At 37.3% G+C, this 17,196-nt stretch overlaps 2 protein-coding genes and 1 long non-coding RNA gene across 6 annotated transcripts; 2 read left to right on the forward strand and 1 right to left on the reverse strand.

Moving 5' to 3' along the window:
- The first annotated feature begins 13 nt into the window (after positions 1-13).
- On the forward strand, positions 14-6,330 carry LOC149654522 (uncharacterized). Of its 4 annotated transcripts, none has more exons than XR_016370624.1 (5): positions 14-142; positions 226-399; positions 3,022-3,108; positions 4,690-5,516; positions 5,696-6,330. XR_016370624.1 is itself a non-coding variant. In XM_089846098.1 (5 exons), the coding sequence occupies exons 2-5, from the start codon at positions 362-364 to the stop codon at positions 4,000-4,002; spliced, it is 369 nt and encodes a 122-aa protein (XP_089702224.1). In that variant the 5' UTR covers positions 14-142; positions 226-361; the 3' UTR covers positions 4,003-4,681. The 4 variants fall into 4 exon arrangements, 2 of the variants coding, with proteins under 2 accessions (XP_089702224.1, XP_089702225.1); XR_016370625.1 differs by having other exon boundaries at positions 4,690-5,115; positions 5,260-6,330; XM_089846098.1 differs by lacking the exons at positions 4,690-5,516; positions 5,696-6,330 and adding exons at positions 3,695-3,725; positions 3,790-4,681.
- Positions 6,331-7,693: 1,363 nt separating this feature from the next.
- On the reverse strand, positions 7,694-11,340 carry LOC149654523 (uncharacterized). The gene is made up of 2 exons (XR_016370628.1): positions 11,156-11,340; positions 7,694-7,915 (listed from the first exon to the last, which is right to left on the reverse strand). It is a non-coding gene; the product is annotated as an uncharacterized LOC149654523 (long non-coding RNA).
- A 144-nt stretch (positions 11,341-11,484) lies between these two features.
- On the forward strand, positions 11,485-16,656 carry LOC149654524 (ribosomal oxygenase 1-like). Its single transcript, XM_089846103.1, has 11 exons — positions 11,485-11,624; positions 11,687-11,737; positions 11,823-12,148; positions 12,705-12,804; positions 12,886-12,999; positions 13,918-14,024; positions 14,196-14,303; positions 14,382-14,511; positions 14,589-14,777; positions 15,657-16,103; positions 16,450-16,656. Exons 1-11 carry the CDS (start codon positions 11,568-11,570, stop codon positions 16,525-16,527), a joined length of 1,707 nt encoding a protein of 568 aa, XP_089702229.1. The 5' UTR covers positions 11,485-11,567; the 3' UTR covers positions 16,528-16,656.
- Positions 16,657-17,196: the final 540 nt, after the last annotated feature.

Below are 17,196 nucleotides of genomic sequence, written 5' to 3' on the forward strand. Positions count from 1 at the left end.
TATTTTGAAGAAGTCTGACTAACTTCAGCAGCGCCATCTAGCGGTCCATGTTTGTAAGGAATAAGCCTATTTGATTCTGGGTTCTTTTTGGGGCGTTTTCCGAGACAACTGGCTGCTGCGAATTTTTGTTGGATTTTTGCTGGTAAATATTTTGATTTTATTTATATTTTAAGGGTTAATTTGTATTAAATACCAATGTTTTATCGCAACCGATCGGAAATTAAGCGTCGCAAGTGGAAAATTTATGCTTAACCGTGCCAAATACGTTTGTTAAATACGACCAAGGCTTAGGGGCCCCACGTTGCCGTTGGCAGTGCAGCCGCAGCGTGCAAGTTTTACTACGACCAAGGCTTAGTATCCTATGTCTTTTGGGACAGCGTCTTTCAGAGATCTTTCCAGGTAAAAATTTTATTTATATATTAAGAGTTAATTTATATGAAATATCAAAGTTTTATCGCAACCGAATGGAAATTAAGTGTTATCCCCATTCCGCTATGGATGTTAAGTATCTAGACAATATCCGGGGATGTCTCTCCCGAATCCCAACTAGACTACGACACCTACCAAGGGAAGTACGACTTTCTATTCTTGGTTGGTCTTCCCTAACAACGCGTAGCAAATATTTTGACCTTTTAAGCTTGTTCAAAATCTTAAACTCCCCCAATCAAACTTATTTTTCTGATTCCCCTTCTATCTCTCCCACAAGGAGTCATGGTTAAAGATTATTCCACCGATATGCCCGTAAAAACCAGCTTAAGCACTCCTTAATCTTATTAAGGAGTGCATTTATTCCTGGTTTTACTATTCAATCTTTTAAGTCGGTTTAAAAGTAATTCAAAGTGATTATTTCATTGATATTTCAAGATTGACTCTAAACCGTATTAATATAAGGCTTGTTGGGGGCGCATTGAGTTCCCCATCCAACCATACTAAAATCTGGGTGTACCTCGTATGAGCAGTTCTCGAAATAGCAACCGCGATTCCAAAAAACAGCGGTGTTTTTCAAAACTGCTGTTTTAGAAATAGTGGTGTTTGTGTTGAAATTTGGACATTTCTTAACAATACAGTTGTATTCGTTGGTTTCAAAAACTACCTTTTTCCGTGATCAGTTAATCAGTAATGTGACCTACTAACCGATCGTGTTTATGAATTTTTTTAAAGTACACTTAAATATTGTACTATAGAGTAATTTCTTTCCCATGTACGGCAACGTCATAACCCTCTATCTCTTACCTTAGTGATATCCCCCCTCCCCTTCCCTTCCGGGGGCAAATAGTATTCTCTAGTACAAAGTTGCCCCTAACGTAGGGGATACACAGTTCACTCCCCCTCTCTACCGAAATTACTCTATTCTTCAGGCTGTGTCAGTTTATAATTCTCATACCAGGATAGAAAGGTTCTTTTATTTCTGAAGTAGATGATTGTAAACAGTAATTTTTGGGAAAAGACATATTATAATTCGAGAAAGGTTCTTTTATTTCGGAAGTAGATAATTGTAAGCAGTAATTTTTGGGAAAAGGCATATTATAATTCGAGAAAGGTTCTTTTATTTCGGAAGTAGATGATTGTAAACAGTAATTTTTGGGAAAAGACATATTATAATTCGAGAAAGGTTCTTTTATTTCGGAAGTAGATAATTGTAAGCAGTAATTTTTGGGAAAAGACATATTATAATTCGAGAAAGGTTCTTTTATTTCGGAAGTAGATAATTGTAAACAGTAATTTTTGGGAAAAGACATATTATAATTCGAGAAAGGTTCTTTTATTTCGGAAGTAGATAATTGTAAGCAGTAATTTTTGGGAAAAGACATATTATAATTCGAGAAAGGTTCTTTTATTTCGGAAGTAGATGATTGTAAACAGTAATTTTTGGGAAAAGACATATTATAATTCGAGAAAGGTTCTTTTATTTCGGAAGTAGATAATTGTAAACAGTAATTTTTGGGAAAAGACATATTATAATTCGAGAAAGGTTATTTTATTTCGGAAGTAGATAATTGTAAACAGTAATTTTTGGGAAAAGACATATTATAATTCGAGAAAGGTTCTTTTATTTCGGAAGTAGATAATTGTAAACAGTAATTTTTGGGAAAAGACATATTATAATTCGAGAAAGGTTCTTTTATTTCGGAAGTAGATAATTGTAAACAGTAATTTTTGGGAAAAGACATATTATAATTCGAGAAAGGTTCTTTTATTTCGGAAGTAGATGATTGTAAACAGTAATTTTTGGGAAAAGACATATTATAATTCGAGAAAGGTTATTTTATTTCGGAAGTAGATAATTGTAAGCAGTAATTTTTTTCGAAAAGGCGTAACATTGTTGAGAACCGATGTATCGGTAATTGCTGTAACGGGTAAACTGCCATTTCGAGAACCGCTATTTAGGGAACTGCTGTTATGAAATCCGCTCATACGGGAACTGCTCATGTGAGGGCTTCCCCTAAAATCTTGGGGGTCGAGTAAATAGAGGCCAATTAATTGAGGAAAGTGTTCGCTAACACACCCCCTCCATAGGAATAGCATTGCACCCAACTTTGAAGGCTCATAACTCTGGTTCTACTAGCGATTCCCTTTGAGTATGTTATAGTCCTATATGCCCCCCCATCCAACCATACTTAGGACTTGGGATTAAGACAAACAGGGGCCGAGTAAATAAGTAAAACGTTCACAAACATACCCCTTCCATAGGAATAGCATTACACCCAACTTTGGAGGCTCATAGCTCTGGTTCTACTAGAGATGTGAAGATGCCCTTTGAGTATGTTTTAGTCAGGTCCGGATTAGGGGGGGGGGTGAGGGGGTACTGGCCCACGGGCGCAACGCTTGTTGGGGGCACATTGAGTCAAACTATTCCCCCCTTAGCAACATTTGCCGTTCCTTTTTTTCGACTTAAGGGGGCGCGCATTATCCCGGCCCCCGGGTGCAAAATTGCTTAATCCGGCCCTGAAAATACTTGTGCCATTTAAGTTGATAACAATTTTAATCTGTATTTTATTGTTTGAATTTTATTTTTTATAGCTACCATCTGTTTCCAAAGGAGAAATTTATGTTGGATTCTAGAATCAATAACTATTTTTTTGGCAAAAGGCACCCAATATTAATCAGGTTAATGAACCCATTACAATCCCCTTCTTAATTGAGGTCTACACTTTGATTTTATCCGTTGAAAGGGAATCTCATTACCAAAACTATTTAGACAGCTAATTATTAGGATATTTAGTTTATTATTTATTATTCTATTTATTGTTAGAAGGGAAGCGCTGTGTCCTTTAATTTTTAGGGATTTTTCTTTTCGCCAGGACATAAATAAAATCTTACTTATGGAATAGGTGAACACTGGTCCTAGCCCTCCCTTTTAAGAATAATGAACGCGTAATCAGGATTTCAAGGGTGAGATTCCCTTTGCGGTATTAAGGTATCTAGTTTATGGTTTTAATTATAAATATTTTTAGGGGAAAAGCGTTTGGCAACTCCTTGAGGGAGTTTTGTAGGATTTAAATAAATTTCTGATTTATGTTTAAGGTAGAAGGTTGCTTATACGCTTTGTCCTTTAAAAGTAAGCACGATTTCAAGCGGGGTTTAAGGCGAGGCTTAGCTTTTTACGGTATTCTTTCCCTATTACTGAGTGTGCTTTTTATGCCAAAAAAATAGTCATTTGTCTTATGCCTGAACATTTTGCCGTTACGTCTAGCGAAAATACTCGACTGGATTTTCTAATTAAGGTAATTAATTTCAAGTTATTCGTGTGCCTTTTTCCAAATAGTAATTCGAATTTTTCTTGCGCAGGAAGAAGTGGACGACAGCGAGTGGGCTTTCATTGGAAATCCCATGCTGTGGACGACAGCGAGTGGACTCTCATTGGAAATCCCATGCTATGGACGACAGCGAGTGGACTCTCATTGGAAATCCCATGCTATGGACGACAGCGAGTGGACTCTCATTGGAAATCCCATGCTAAGGACGACAGCGAGTGGACTCTCATTGGAAATCCCATGCTAAGGACGAAGTTTCCTGGTTTTGGGGGCTCTACAGCGGGCTTTAGTTTAAATTTTACGTTTCCCGATTTGTCCCAGGGACTTGTAAAATTTAAATTGGGCTCGCAAGGCTTACTTTGGGGGTGGTAGCTTAAGTTTTAAATTAAAGTTTCGATATTGGGGAAGGAACAAAAATAGTCGAAAAACAATTGGGGTAGTTTTTTTGACATTTTTTATGCTTATTTTTACAATTTTTTTGATTTTTTTTATATTTTTTAATAATTTTAATAAAAAAATAATTTTTTTTTGAATAAAAAATTTATTTATTGTATTATTTTCTTTATTTTTTGTAAAAATTATGAAAAAAGGGGTAAAAAAAAACTCCCTTTATTTTTTGTAAAAATTATGAAAAAAGGGGTAAAAAAAACTCCCTAAGTCCAGACTTTTAAAAAAAGAAACCAAGTCTAGTATCTAAAAAAATTCAAGAAAAGAAAGAACGAGGTTTAAGGCAAAATTTATTCAATAAGAAACAAAAAAACCAAGTGTTTACAAAAATTTTCGAACAAAAAAATATTAAAGAGTTTGGTAAATTAAAGTTTGAACGCAAAAAAAATAATAAGTAGTTACAAATAAAATTTGCAAGAAAAAGAACTAAGTTAAATGGTTACATGTAAAATTTGCAAGTAAAAAAGATGTAATTTGTGTCTTCTAGCTTCGATGATTTTCTCCGCATCTTCGAGTCAATGTTGAGAGAGATAGCAAGTCCGGAGGAAGACATCGTGTAACGGAATCCAACCAAGAATTGTCATCAGGAATGATACGTAGCGAGTCCAGAACAGCGGAAATCATCGTGCAACGTCAAGGCAACAAAGAATGTCATCAGGAATGATAAGTCATCTGGAATGATCCGTCTAGACAGAAAAATCCAAGAATATCAGCTGTATCTATAAATGAAAACATATTAATAACACATCTTTAACTATTGCCTACTTTTGGGCCCAACAAAATGGATTTAAATAATATAAGAAAAAAAAACCCTAACTAATTTTAGGGAAACTGCCCTTTTGTTTTAAATTAAATATGTAGCTTGATAATGAAAATAATTTAAATATCCCCTAATTTAATTTAAAGAAAACAGGCCTTTTAAAATTATTCCCACAGATAGACCCCGTAAATAACTAAACTAATTTTAGGGAAACTGCCGTTTAGTTTTAAATTAAATATGTAAACTTGATAATGAAAATAATTTAAAATATCCCCTAATTTAATTTAAAGAAAACAGGCCTTTTAAAACTATTCCCACAGATAGACCCCGTAAATAACTAGAATTAAATAGGAAAAGGCTTAATTAGGCTTGGGCAACGGTCCCCGTGTCTTAAAATGATCTCTGCGGGACTTGATTTTCGAAAATCTGTCGCTTTAGCTCTAAATTAATTAATGATAGCCCCTAAATTAATTTTAGGAAAATCTGCTATTTATTTATTTTAAAACTATTCCCACAGATAGGCCCCATAAATAACTACAATTAAATGTGATTAGGCTTAGGGCAACGGTCCTCGTGTCTTAAAATGATCGGTGCGGAAAATCTGTCGCTTTAGCGCTAAATTAATAATAGCCACTAAACTAATTTTAGGAAAACCCTGCTATTTATTTTAAAACTATTCCCACATATAGACCCCGTAAATAACTAGAATTAAAATGGGACAAGATTTAATTAGGCTTAGGGCAACGGTCCTCGTGTCTTAAAATGATATCTGCGGGACTTTATTTTCGAAAATCTGTCGCTTTAGCTCTAGTTTGGGGGCTATAATTAATTAATTTAATCTTTGGAAAACCTGCTATTTATTTTAAAACTATGCCCACAGATATACCCCGCAAATAACTAGAATTAAATGGAAGAAGGCTTAATTAGGCTAGGGCAACGGTCCTCGTGTTCGGCGGGACTTGATTTCCGAAATTAAATCTGACACTTTAGCTCTAAATTAATTAATAATAGCCCCTAAACTTATTTTATGAAAACCTGCTATTTATTTATTTTAAAACTATTCCCACAGACAGAATCCCGTAAATAACTAGAATTTAAATGGTGCAAGGCTTAGGGCAACGGCCCTCGTGTTCGGCGGGACTTGATTTCCAAAAATCTTTCGCGATATCTCTAAAGTAATTACGTACCCCGTTTAATATCTTTAACTAATATCTCCTAAACTAATTAGGGATTCTCTCTTGTCCAACATCTCGTTGTAAAATTTTATTTATGGTACTTGATTTTTAATAAATAAATAAAATTCACTAACATTTAACACTACCTAATTAATTTAAATACTTGAAATAAAATAAATATTTTAAGGGGAGCTAGATGAGTTTGGATTATTGTAAAGGTTAGGCTTACGGACTGTTAAAGCACCACGAGGCGAAGCAATGGCCGCCAGATAAGTTGAAGAGCTTAGAATTCAGCTTTCGTCCTCGGCAAAAACGATCTGCGAAATGGCGGAACGATGAAGAATCGACCCCAAAAGCCGGGATCACGATCACAATCAGCTGAGCGGGAAAGGCTTCTCCGAGCGACCTTCTTCGACGGCTTCCAGGGAACGAAATGAACCGGCTAACCTATGCCTGCAACTTACAACTGCGTAAATTTCCTGCGTCGGGGGGGCGCTAAAAGCGGACTCGGGTGCACCATATCCCGGGCACGAAATTCAAATAGCTGAACACTGCTAGGCCTAAATGAATGAACGCTAGGCCTATATGAATGAACGGTAGGCCTAGATGAATGGACAATCATTACCTTTTACCATTAACATCTGTCGTGACGTCACAAGTCAATAACCTCGTGACGTCATAGGTGACGTCACCGTATATGACGTCATGACACGTCACCGGATATGACGTCATGACACGTCACCGGATATGACGTGATGACACGTCACCGGATATGACGTCATGACGCGTCACCGGATATGACGTCATGACGCGTCACCGGATATGACGTCATGACGCGTCACCGGATATGACGTCATGACGCGTCACCGGATATGACGTCATGACGCGTCACCGGATATGACGTCATGACACTTCACCCCCTGCTGTTTCTATACTGTTACCAACCGCTGGGACCCCCTGCTGTTTCCATACTGTTACCCCCTGCTGTGACCCCTTGTTGTTACCCCCTGCTGTTTCCATACTGTTACCCCCTGCTGTGACCCCCTGATGTTGCAGGATATGACGTCATAGCAAAAATCTACCATGCTTTAGATGTCAGTAAATACGTAACAACGTATACAGCGCCCCTAACGGCAATTTATGAACTACATATTGCTTACACGAAAGTCTAGCAGAATTTATCATGCTTTAGATGTCAGTAAATACGTAACTACGTATACAGCGCCCCTAGTGGCAAATGTGTTAATGCTTAATTATCCGTTCATAATGATAATAATAATAACCCATAGCCCCTAAGTAACCCCAAATCCCAATCCCGTTTAAAAGCACTAACGAGTTTTTAGTGAGTGGATGATTACTCGTAATCCAGAGGCAACCATTAATCCAAATCCATTTTAAATGGCTTTTAAAAAGCATCAATAGAAATCACCAATGAAAGAAAATTTTCATTAGTGAATAGCCCCTCGACGCATTGCCTTTAACAGTGCTAAAAAGTGATCATATGTATGCCTGTAACTTTATTGAAAAGAAAAGAAATAAAAATGAGATTCATTAAATCGACGAACAATTATTTCATTTTATTTATTCCATAGTACATTTATAAAGTATAAACAAAAGTATATGTGCTTAAAAACAGAAAGTACGCTTCGTTGTAACTTGCTGGAGCCGTGTAATATGAGAAGGCTCCCTTTATTCCACAATAGTGTCGACGTACCTTCCCGAACTTGGCACATAGAACAAGCCGTGAATAGGCTCATAATGTAGCATCAATGAAAATCCTATATGAAGGAAAATTGTCATTAGTGTTTAGCCCCTTTAATACAGGTACCTACAGAAAGTTTTAGTTTACTGAAAATAATGAGAAAATTTCTATTATTAACAAATTTTAATCGGCTTAGAATTTCCACTGTTTTTCCACGCTAATATCCTACGGTGGAAAACGAGGTTGTTAGGATGGAAAACCAGGGTATTTGGTGGAAAAACGTAGCATTACGCTTTTGCGTCCAAATAGGAAGTGCGTAAAGTCACTGAGTGTTGAAAAATTGCATAAATATTATTAACCATGTATAGATTAAGCGTATAAAAGAAATATATATATATATATATATATAAGTGCAAGTGAACAATAGTAAAAAAAACCCCACCCGACCTTGAATACAAAAATAACAGAAGTAAAAACCTTGAACTTTCAATTTCTAAAGCGACCAACCCTTAAAAGTAACCAAAATACACCTTCGTATTTGTAAAACAAGCTTTGTTAAACTGTAATCCTGGAGAGCTTCTCTATCGAGCTAGCGAAAGGGGAACGTTCCCAAAACACGTCTATTTCTCCAAAAATCGAGAAGAGTTTTAAAAGAAAGTACTAGCTCGTGGCCCCGGATATTCCACTTATAACTAAGTAAATTTATTGAAATAAGGATTAGGGGTTCTAATTTTTTGTTAGGGTATCGAGGGGCTATTCACTCTGATTTTCTGTACTTCTTTTAATGGTTGTTTACGGGTACCATGTTTTACCACTGTTAAAGGATGCGCATCGAAGTGTACGGTACGATGTGGCTACTATTACGAGCCTAGCCCTTGGGTCGTCTTGTTATAACTTCGTACTAAATTATTTGTTTAGATAACGCAGGGTTGCTAAATAATTACCTCGGAACTAAGACCAATTAATAAACATAAATAACTACCCAACCATTGTTTCAGTCCGGTGGATGGATTTAAAAATAAATTAGCTCTCCCAAGTAGCGCTTTTCTACACTGAGGCCAGAATGCGCGAGTGTTTAGCCCCTCGGTGACACTATAAACTATTTCAATCCCACTATTAAATTATACTCTGTCGAGGGGTCCGACATTTACACGAAATCCCGTTCGCTTCTCGCGAAATCTTTGAAGAAATCAATAAATTACGAAATCAAAGAGGAAATTCCGAAATCTTAGGCGAAATCAAGAAGAAATCCCGAAATTCCGTACGCTTTTTTTTGTTGGTATAGTTGGACCCCTCGTATATTGTACTTGGTATGCCTCAAACATAAACCTTTATAGCTTAGAAAGAAATACCAATATGGCGGCAAGGAGTAACGCCGGAATTGCCAGGAACGTTTGAATCAATACCGAACAAAGAGGAGGGAAATAGGGAGAGATAATCGCATAGGCAGCCGTGATCCATCCGTATTGAGAAGAGAGGAAAATGTGTGATACGCGGCGGCTCTTAACGCGCAACTTATTCGCGCACAGTTGACGTTATTGGTTCTCCTCTTTCGGGCTACTACTACGTCACCAAAATTGCTCGGAAAGGTTTAAACGTTGTTAAAACGTACGCTTTAAAAATAAAAAGCCGAGGCTTAAGTGAAATGTTCAGCCAAGTGGGCTTTTTTAAGCAAAGAGTTATTTATTTATCAGAGGTAATTTAGATAGATAGTATAAGATTAGAGCCGTGTAATGTTTCAGGAAAATATTCAAAATATCTAACTTGTAAACATATAACACCAAATCCTGCTAATGGATCACTATCACCATTAGAAAAATGGCTTGAGCACACGAACCCACGAAATGATGTTTTATAATTACACATTGTTGATGTTTGGTTATAGGTTTTCGAAATGGTTTAAAAGTTATACCGTTCATTTTTGGATTACTTGAATACCGCGTATTTCTACTACAATTCAAGTAGCAGCATTTTTTGTGGTAAACCATTTTAAATTACCTCTGATAAATAAATAACTCTGCTTAAAAAAGCCCACTTGGCTGATCATTTCACTTAAGCCTCGGCTTTTTATTTTTAAAGCGTACGTTTAACGTTTAAACCTTTCCGAGCAATTTTGGTGGCGTAGTAGCCAGAAAGAGGAGAACCAATAACGTCAACTGTGCGCGAATAAGGTGCGCGTTAAGAGCCGAAGCGTATCACAAATTTTCCCCTCTAGATGGATCACGGCTGCCTATGCGATTATCTCTCCCTATTTCCCTTCTCTTTGTACCGAACATCTGCAATTCTAATAAACTAGCTGTTACCCGCGGCGTCGCCTGCGTGTAATAAGAACTTCCATCAAAATGATATAAAGAATGGGTAGATTTTACTGATGACTAATATTTTTTTGCACCCTAGGAGCGAAGGCACTCGGTGTTGCCCGTCCCCCCTTCGGGACATTTTTATTACATTTCAATTACATTTCACACGGGCATTATTCCATAAAGAAGGGTTTTTAAATTTGTGGCCGCCATTTAAAAAGATGGCAACAAATCGAAACCAAAAGACCATTCAGCTCGTCTATAGGTTAAAGGAAATCAGTGTACTAAATATTTGTGAAATCGGTTGAATCGCGCGGACTTTGTTGCATAGAGAAGATTTTTTACAATTCGGGGCGCCATTTATTAAGATGGCGGCGGATTGGAAAAATCTTTCATAGTACGCGCCTACTACTTATGAGTAACGTTCCTGCAAATTTTCAGCCTTCTAGGGCAAGCGGTTTGGGCTGGGCGTTGATTATCAGAGGACTTTGATCTTATATAGAGTGCTGTCAGAAGCGCCGGTGTGACGTCACCCATGCTGTTTTCCCATAAAGAAAAAACGGTAACTGTCATGGCCGCCTATTGCTAAAGGCAGACTCGTGACGTTTAACCTTGGATCTGACGTCACAACTGACAGCACTCTATATCTATATAAATCAAAATCCTGACTGACTGATTGACTGGAATGGAATTCTATAGAGAGCTTTCAGATTGGATAGTAGTACGTCACACCCTCCCAAGCATGGATAAGGAATGCGCGTGCGGAAATTTGTTTTGACGCTATAGGATCGGCAACTCCCTATCTCGAACGACAGCTTATTCTGTATATACTCTGTTACAACATCGGTTGTCAGCACGCGCAAAGCTAGGTCTCTATGTAATCTAGCCTTGTGCGTGCTGACAACCGATGTTGTAACAGAGTATATACCGAATAAGCTGTCGTTCGAGATAGGTAGTTGCCGATCCTGTCGCGTGAAAACAAACGCGCATTCTTTATCCATGCTCCCAAGTCTTACCGCTGTTCTGGTAGCCATATTGGGTGGTCTCAGCTTCATTCCCTCTTTAAACCCACCAATATGGCAGCGTAAAATACGTCACGAAACTCAGCTCCTCCTCCAACTGAAAGCTCTCTATAGCGCAAGCAGCTTGCGTCGTGTTACGCGTGATTGAGTGGGCTATGGGGGAACACGCTTTCGTTACCGACGCTGAAGCAGACAACACAAGGCGTTCGCCCTTCTTTGACTAGCGCGTTCAGGAACGTACCCCGAGTTGTCTGTAAGTATCGGCTAGTTTAGAACCGGTTTTTTCGGTTATTGTCTCAGTACGCAGTCTATCCCGCTGCAGACGCTCCCATACAGTAGTTTAAAAATAAAATCGTTAGGCTGAATCGAAATTAAGTTTTTAGTAAGTTAAATATTGTCTTACGAAATGGATTTGGCTAAAAAAATTACTTCTTACAAGTTAAATAAGATGATAAAAAATTCCGTAAGTAGACAAAGTCTAAACTAATTAAAATATAACGAAATTAATAAGATAAAAACAATTAGGATGCACCAATCATAAATAACAAAGATAAAAAGAAGAAAACTAAACCTTTTGTATGAAAAAAACAAACAAATAATATTAATAATAACCATAATTATTTATACCTTCAGTTAATTGTAATTGCAAAATTTAATGTAGAAAGCTAATAAAACTGCATTAGAAGAAATTGCAGTACCCTTACCTGGGGTCCAGGGAGAATCTAATGTTGACCCTGCCATGGCGCGTCAATTAGGTTTAATGATGAATGGAAACAAAAAGAGACCTTCTTCCTTCACTCAGCAGGAAATTGCGCAATTAAATATGATAAAACGCAGAAAGAAAATGGGAATGAATATTCCAAGACCTCTTTCCGATTCAGATACGACTCTTGTACAATCAGATTCAAATTTTACCAAACTACCCGATTGTGGTGCAAAATGCTTTGAATGGTTGATTCATCCAGTTACACCAAAACAATTTTTCACGTATTATATATTTCTTAATTAAAAGATTTGCCAATTGGCCTTATTCCTGATCAACGCCACCGAGGCGTAGCGGTGACTTTTGGAACTATAATAATACGATAGCCAATTACAGGTGGTGGTGGAGTCGATGGACTCTGATGGAGATCTGTTATTTTCTATGTTTTGTTGATCTTTCTGAATCATGTGAATAGCCAAGGCTTAACAAGCGATATGGTTTCAAAAGTATTAAAAGTTGATTTTATCTTTCTTATTCTGTCTAATATTATGAAATAAGACTTTCGGAGTAAGTTTTCATTCGATTTTGGTCTATTTCGAGATTATTAGGTTAATAATAATTAGTTAAAACATGTTTTTTGAAGTTGAAGCGGTAATAATCAAAACATAGAAAATAACAGATCTCCATCAGAGTCCATCGACTCCAGCGCCACCTGTAATTGGCTACCGTATTATTATAGTTCCAAAAGTCGCCGCTACGCCTCGGTGGCGTTGATCAGGAATAAGGCCAATTGCCAGTCAATGTTTATTGCAATTTGGCAATTATTTTTGCGTGTTTTAGGGATGTTTGGGAAAAGAAACCTTTTTTAATTAAAAGACATAATCCCGCTTATTATAAGGGAGTTTTCTCGTGCAATGAAATGGACCAAATTCTAAGAAAAGTTAATTAATTAAACTAAAAAATAATTAGTATTTTTGAGATAAAAACTAAATAATTTTAATGTAAAACATTTTAATTTAAGGAAAATATTGAATTTGGTAAACATCTTGACGTAACTAGTTATACAGACGGAGAAAGAAAAACGTTAAACCCAGTTGGAAGAGCTTATTCCGCTCTCATTTGGGATTATTTTCAAGTTTGTCTTCTCTATCCCAGGGTTGCCACGGGTCAGGGAAAACCTGCAGAAGTCAGGGAATTTTAAAATGGCCTGAAAAGGTCAGGGAAAAGTCAGGGAATTTTAAAATGGGCTGAAAAGGTCAGGGAAGAGTAAGGGAATTTTAAAATGGGCTGAAAAGGTCAGGGAAGAGTCAGGGAAAACCTGCAAAAGTCTGGGAATTTTAAAATGGGCTGAAAAGGTCAGGGAAGAGTCAGGGAATTTTAAAATGGGCCGTAAAGGTCAGGGAAGAGTCAGGGAAAACCTGCAAAAGTCTGGGAATTTTAAAATGGGCCGAAAAGGTCAGGGAAGAGTCAGGGAATTTTAAAATGGGCTGAAAAGGTCAGGGAAGAGTCAGGGAATTTTAAAATGGGCTGAAAAGGTCATGGAAGAGTCAGGGAATTTTAAAATGGGCTGAAAAGGTCATGGAAGAGTCAGGGAATTTTAAAATGGGCTGAAAAGGTCAGGGAAGAGTCAGGGAATTTTAAAATGGGCTGAAAAGGTCATGGAAGAGTCAGGGAATTTTAAAATGGGCTGAAAAGGTCAGGGAAGAGTCAGGGAATTTTAAAATGGGCTGAAAAGGTCATGGAAGAGTCAGGGAATTTTAAAATGGGCTGAAAAGGTCAGGGAAGAGTCAGGGAATTTTAAAATGGGCTGAAAAGGTCAGGGAAGAGTCAGGGAATTTTAAAATGGGCTGAAAAGGTCAGGGAAGAGTCAGGGAATTTTAAAATGGGCTGAAAAGGTCAGGGAAGAGTCAGGGAATTTTAAAATGGGCTGAAAAGGTCAGGGAAAACCTGGAAAAGTCAGGGAATTTGGTTCTGAAAATTCCGTGGCAACCCTGTATCCTGAAAGAACACAAAGAAATAATATTAAATTAGAAATTAATGATTAATTATTTAGAATGGATGTTCAATTCGCATGTTAAGTCCCCAAACTCACAGTCCAGGAATTTGGAAAATTAATTCAATGCTTCAAGATTATTTTGGAAGTTTTGTCGGAGCAAATATGTAATTAATTTAAAATTTTTTTAATACATCTTTCAATGCAATTTTTCAGTTGCAGTTGCAGTTTTCTTTAATTAAAGTTAACTTTTGATATCAATTAAAATAATTTATTACAAAAATGTAATTAATTCACACTAAATTAATTAATTAAATTAATTTAATTTTGTTTTAAAGTTATTTGACTCCAAAAGGGACTCAAGGTTTTGCCCCACATTACGATGATATTGAAGCCTTTGTTTTGCAGCTAGAAGGAAAAAAATTATGGAATGTTTACGCTCCACGGTACAAAACTAATTAAATCCCCAATTAAAAAGTGATTAAATTAAAAATTAATTAAGAGACAATTATTAATTAATTTAGAAACATTTCTGAAGAATTACCGAGGTTTTCTAGTAATAATTTCAAACAGGAAGAGATTGGAGAACCCATTTTAACGGTGGAACTGACACCCGGAGACTTGCTTTATTTTCCAAGGGGTTTCATTCATCAAGTTAGTTATAATTTATTTATTTTAATTTAATTTAATTAAGTTGTTTCTTTTAATTTTGGTCTTTTTTTCTCTGACAGGCAAAAGCCAATGAAGAAATTCATTCTCTACATGTAACCCTTTCAACTTACCAAAAAAATTCATGGGGTGATTTGTTGGAGAAGTTAATTCCTCAAGCTCTAAATAACGCCATGAGGGATGACGTCGAATTTAGGAGATCATTGCCAGTTGGATACTTGAATTATATGGGAGTCGCGCATAATGATCAAGTGAGTTTAATTTTGTGGTGGCGTTTTAGTACTTTAGGTGATATTCCCCCTAATAAATGGACGCCTCCGAGTATTTTCCGCCATTTATGGACGCGTCCGAGTACTCCCCGCCATAAACGGACGCCTCCGAGTATTTTCCGCCATTAATGAACGCCTCCGAGTATTTTCCGCCATTAATGGACGCCTCCGAGTATTACCTGCCATAAATGGACGCGTCCGAGTATTACCTGCCATAAATGGACGCGTACGAGTATTACCTGCCATAATTAGACGCGTACCGGTTTTTCCAGCCATTAATGGACGCGTCCGAGTATTTCCCGCCATTAATGGACGCGTCCGAGTATTTCCCGCCATAATTAGACGCGTACCGGTTTTTCCCACCATAATTAGACGCGTCCGAGTATTCCACGCAATAATTAGACGCGTACCGGTTTTTCCCGCCATAATTAGACGCGTACCGGTTTTTCCCGCCATAATTAGACGCTTCCGAGTATTTCCCGCCATAATTCGACGCCTCCGAGTACTCCCCGCCATAATTAGACGCCTCCGAGTACTCCCCGCCATAATTAGACGCGTCCGAGTACTCCCCGCCATAAATGGACGCGTCCGAGTATTCCCCGCCATAAATGGACGCGTCCGAGTATTCCCCGCCATAAATGGACGCGTCCGAGTATTCCCCGCCATAAATGGACGCGTCCGAGTACTCCCCGCCATAAATGGACGCGTCCGAGTATTCCCCGCCATAAATGGACGCGTCCGAGTATTCCCCGCCATAAATGGACGCGTCCGAGTACTCCCCGCCATAAATGGACGCGTCCGAGTATTACCCGCCATAATTCGACGCGTTCTAATACTCGCGACATTTTTTTCGCGAACTAGGAATGTGCAGAAAGAGACGCGTTCCTTATGCGAATCCGCAATTTATTTGGCAAACTGATGGAACACTTACCAATTGACGCGGCCGCTGATCAAATGGGCAAAAAGTTCCTCCACGAAGCTCTTCCCCCTAAATTATCTAAAGAAGAAAAACTAAGCAGTATTCATGGAAATGGCGAAAACTGGCATAACAATGGCATTTTACAACGAGAGAGTTTGGCCTTGAATTCTTCCATCCGTTTATTGAACCCAAGTACCATCAGATTAGTCATGGAAGAAGATGAAGTTCGTCTGTACCATAGCATGGAAAATTCCAGGGTTTTCATGGAAGCTGAGGAACAGTACATCGAAGTTGGTGCCGAGTTAGCGCCCGCGGTTGAAGCCCTACTTCATACCTATCCTGATTATATCAATGTTGAAGACTTGCCTTTGTCACATGAAAGAGAAAAGGTATTATTAATATTAACTGATTTTTCCTTGCCAAGGCTTAAGAACTTAATATGAACTAGTTTTTTCCTTGCCAAGGCTTAAGAACTTAATATGAACTAGTTTTTTCCTTGCCAAGGCTTAAGAACTTAATATGAACTAGTTTTTTCCTTGCCAAGGCTTAAGAACTTAATATGAACTAGTTTTTTCCTTGCCAAGGCTTAAGAACTTAATATGAACTAGTTTTTTCCTTGCCAAGGCTTAAGAACAAAGCCTTTATTATTATTATTATGAACTAGTTTTTTCCTTGCCAAGGCTTAAGAACTTTTGGTAATTAACCGCGTCTTTCTTTAATTTTTTTAATTAATAGTTGGAACTCGTTTCTTTGCTGTATGATAAAGGAATTTTAAGAACCGAAACGCCCCTTAAAATCATTGACAGCAAATAATAAAGAACTGATTTGATTTGATTTGTATCATTTTGAATTTGATATTAAAAAAAAATTATTGGAATTTTTGATACATTGTAAGAAATTGTATGGTTTTTTGAATAAAGAACAGTGACTTTTTACTCTGAATATTTTGGTTTTATTTCAATAATTTAAAAGGAATTTAAATTAACGAAATCCATTATAAGATGCCACAGAAGTAAATTAACTATGAGTTCAAGGGTCATGGTTGATTTCTTTTATAAATTCTTTCAGAATAAGCATATAATTAATTTAAAAGTTCAAAGACATCTGTCTATTTATAGAATTAGAGACGATATAATTAATTAAGTTAAAAAGTCGTTAAGCCTATTTTTAAAGTAGACGCCGGTAAAGTCCGTCAGGTGGTACTAGTAGTCCGAAAGTCTAGTCTCGCGCAGATTTAGAAATAGCACACGTCCACTGGTCCAAAACCAGTTTATTAATTGCTTGGACTAGTTTTTTAATTCAAAAAGTGGGGGTTACTGGTCCTCGGGACCAGTTTATTAATTGAAAATCTATAGGAGAACAAAGGCTGGGACCACTCCGGAGACCAGTTTATTATTTAGGACACTAGGGGGGGGGGTCACTGGTCCTAAGGACTAGTTTAAAAATTATCCTTATTTCTAAGTCTGGTCTCGCGTAGTGTTT

This window comes from Phalangium opilio, unplaced genomic scaffold (genome assembly GCF_054372755.1).
Source record: "Phalangium opilio isolate 3A_F unplaced genomic scaffold, DU_Popi_V2 ptg000079l_1, whole genome shotgun sequence".
NCBI lineage: Eukaryota > Metazoa > Arthropoda > Arachnida > Opiliones > Phalangiidae > Phalangium > Phalangium opilio.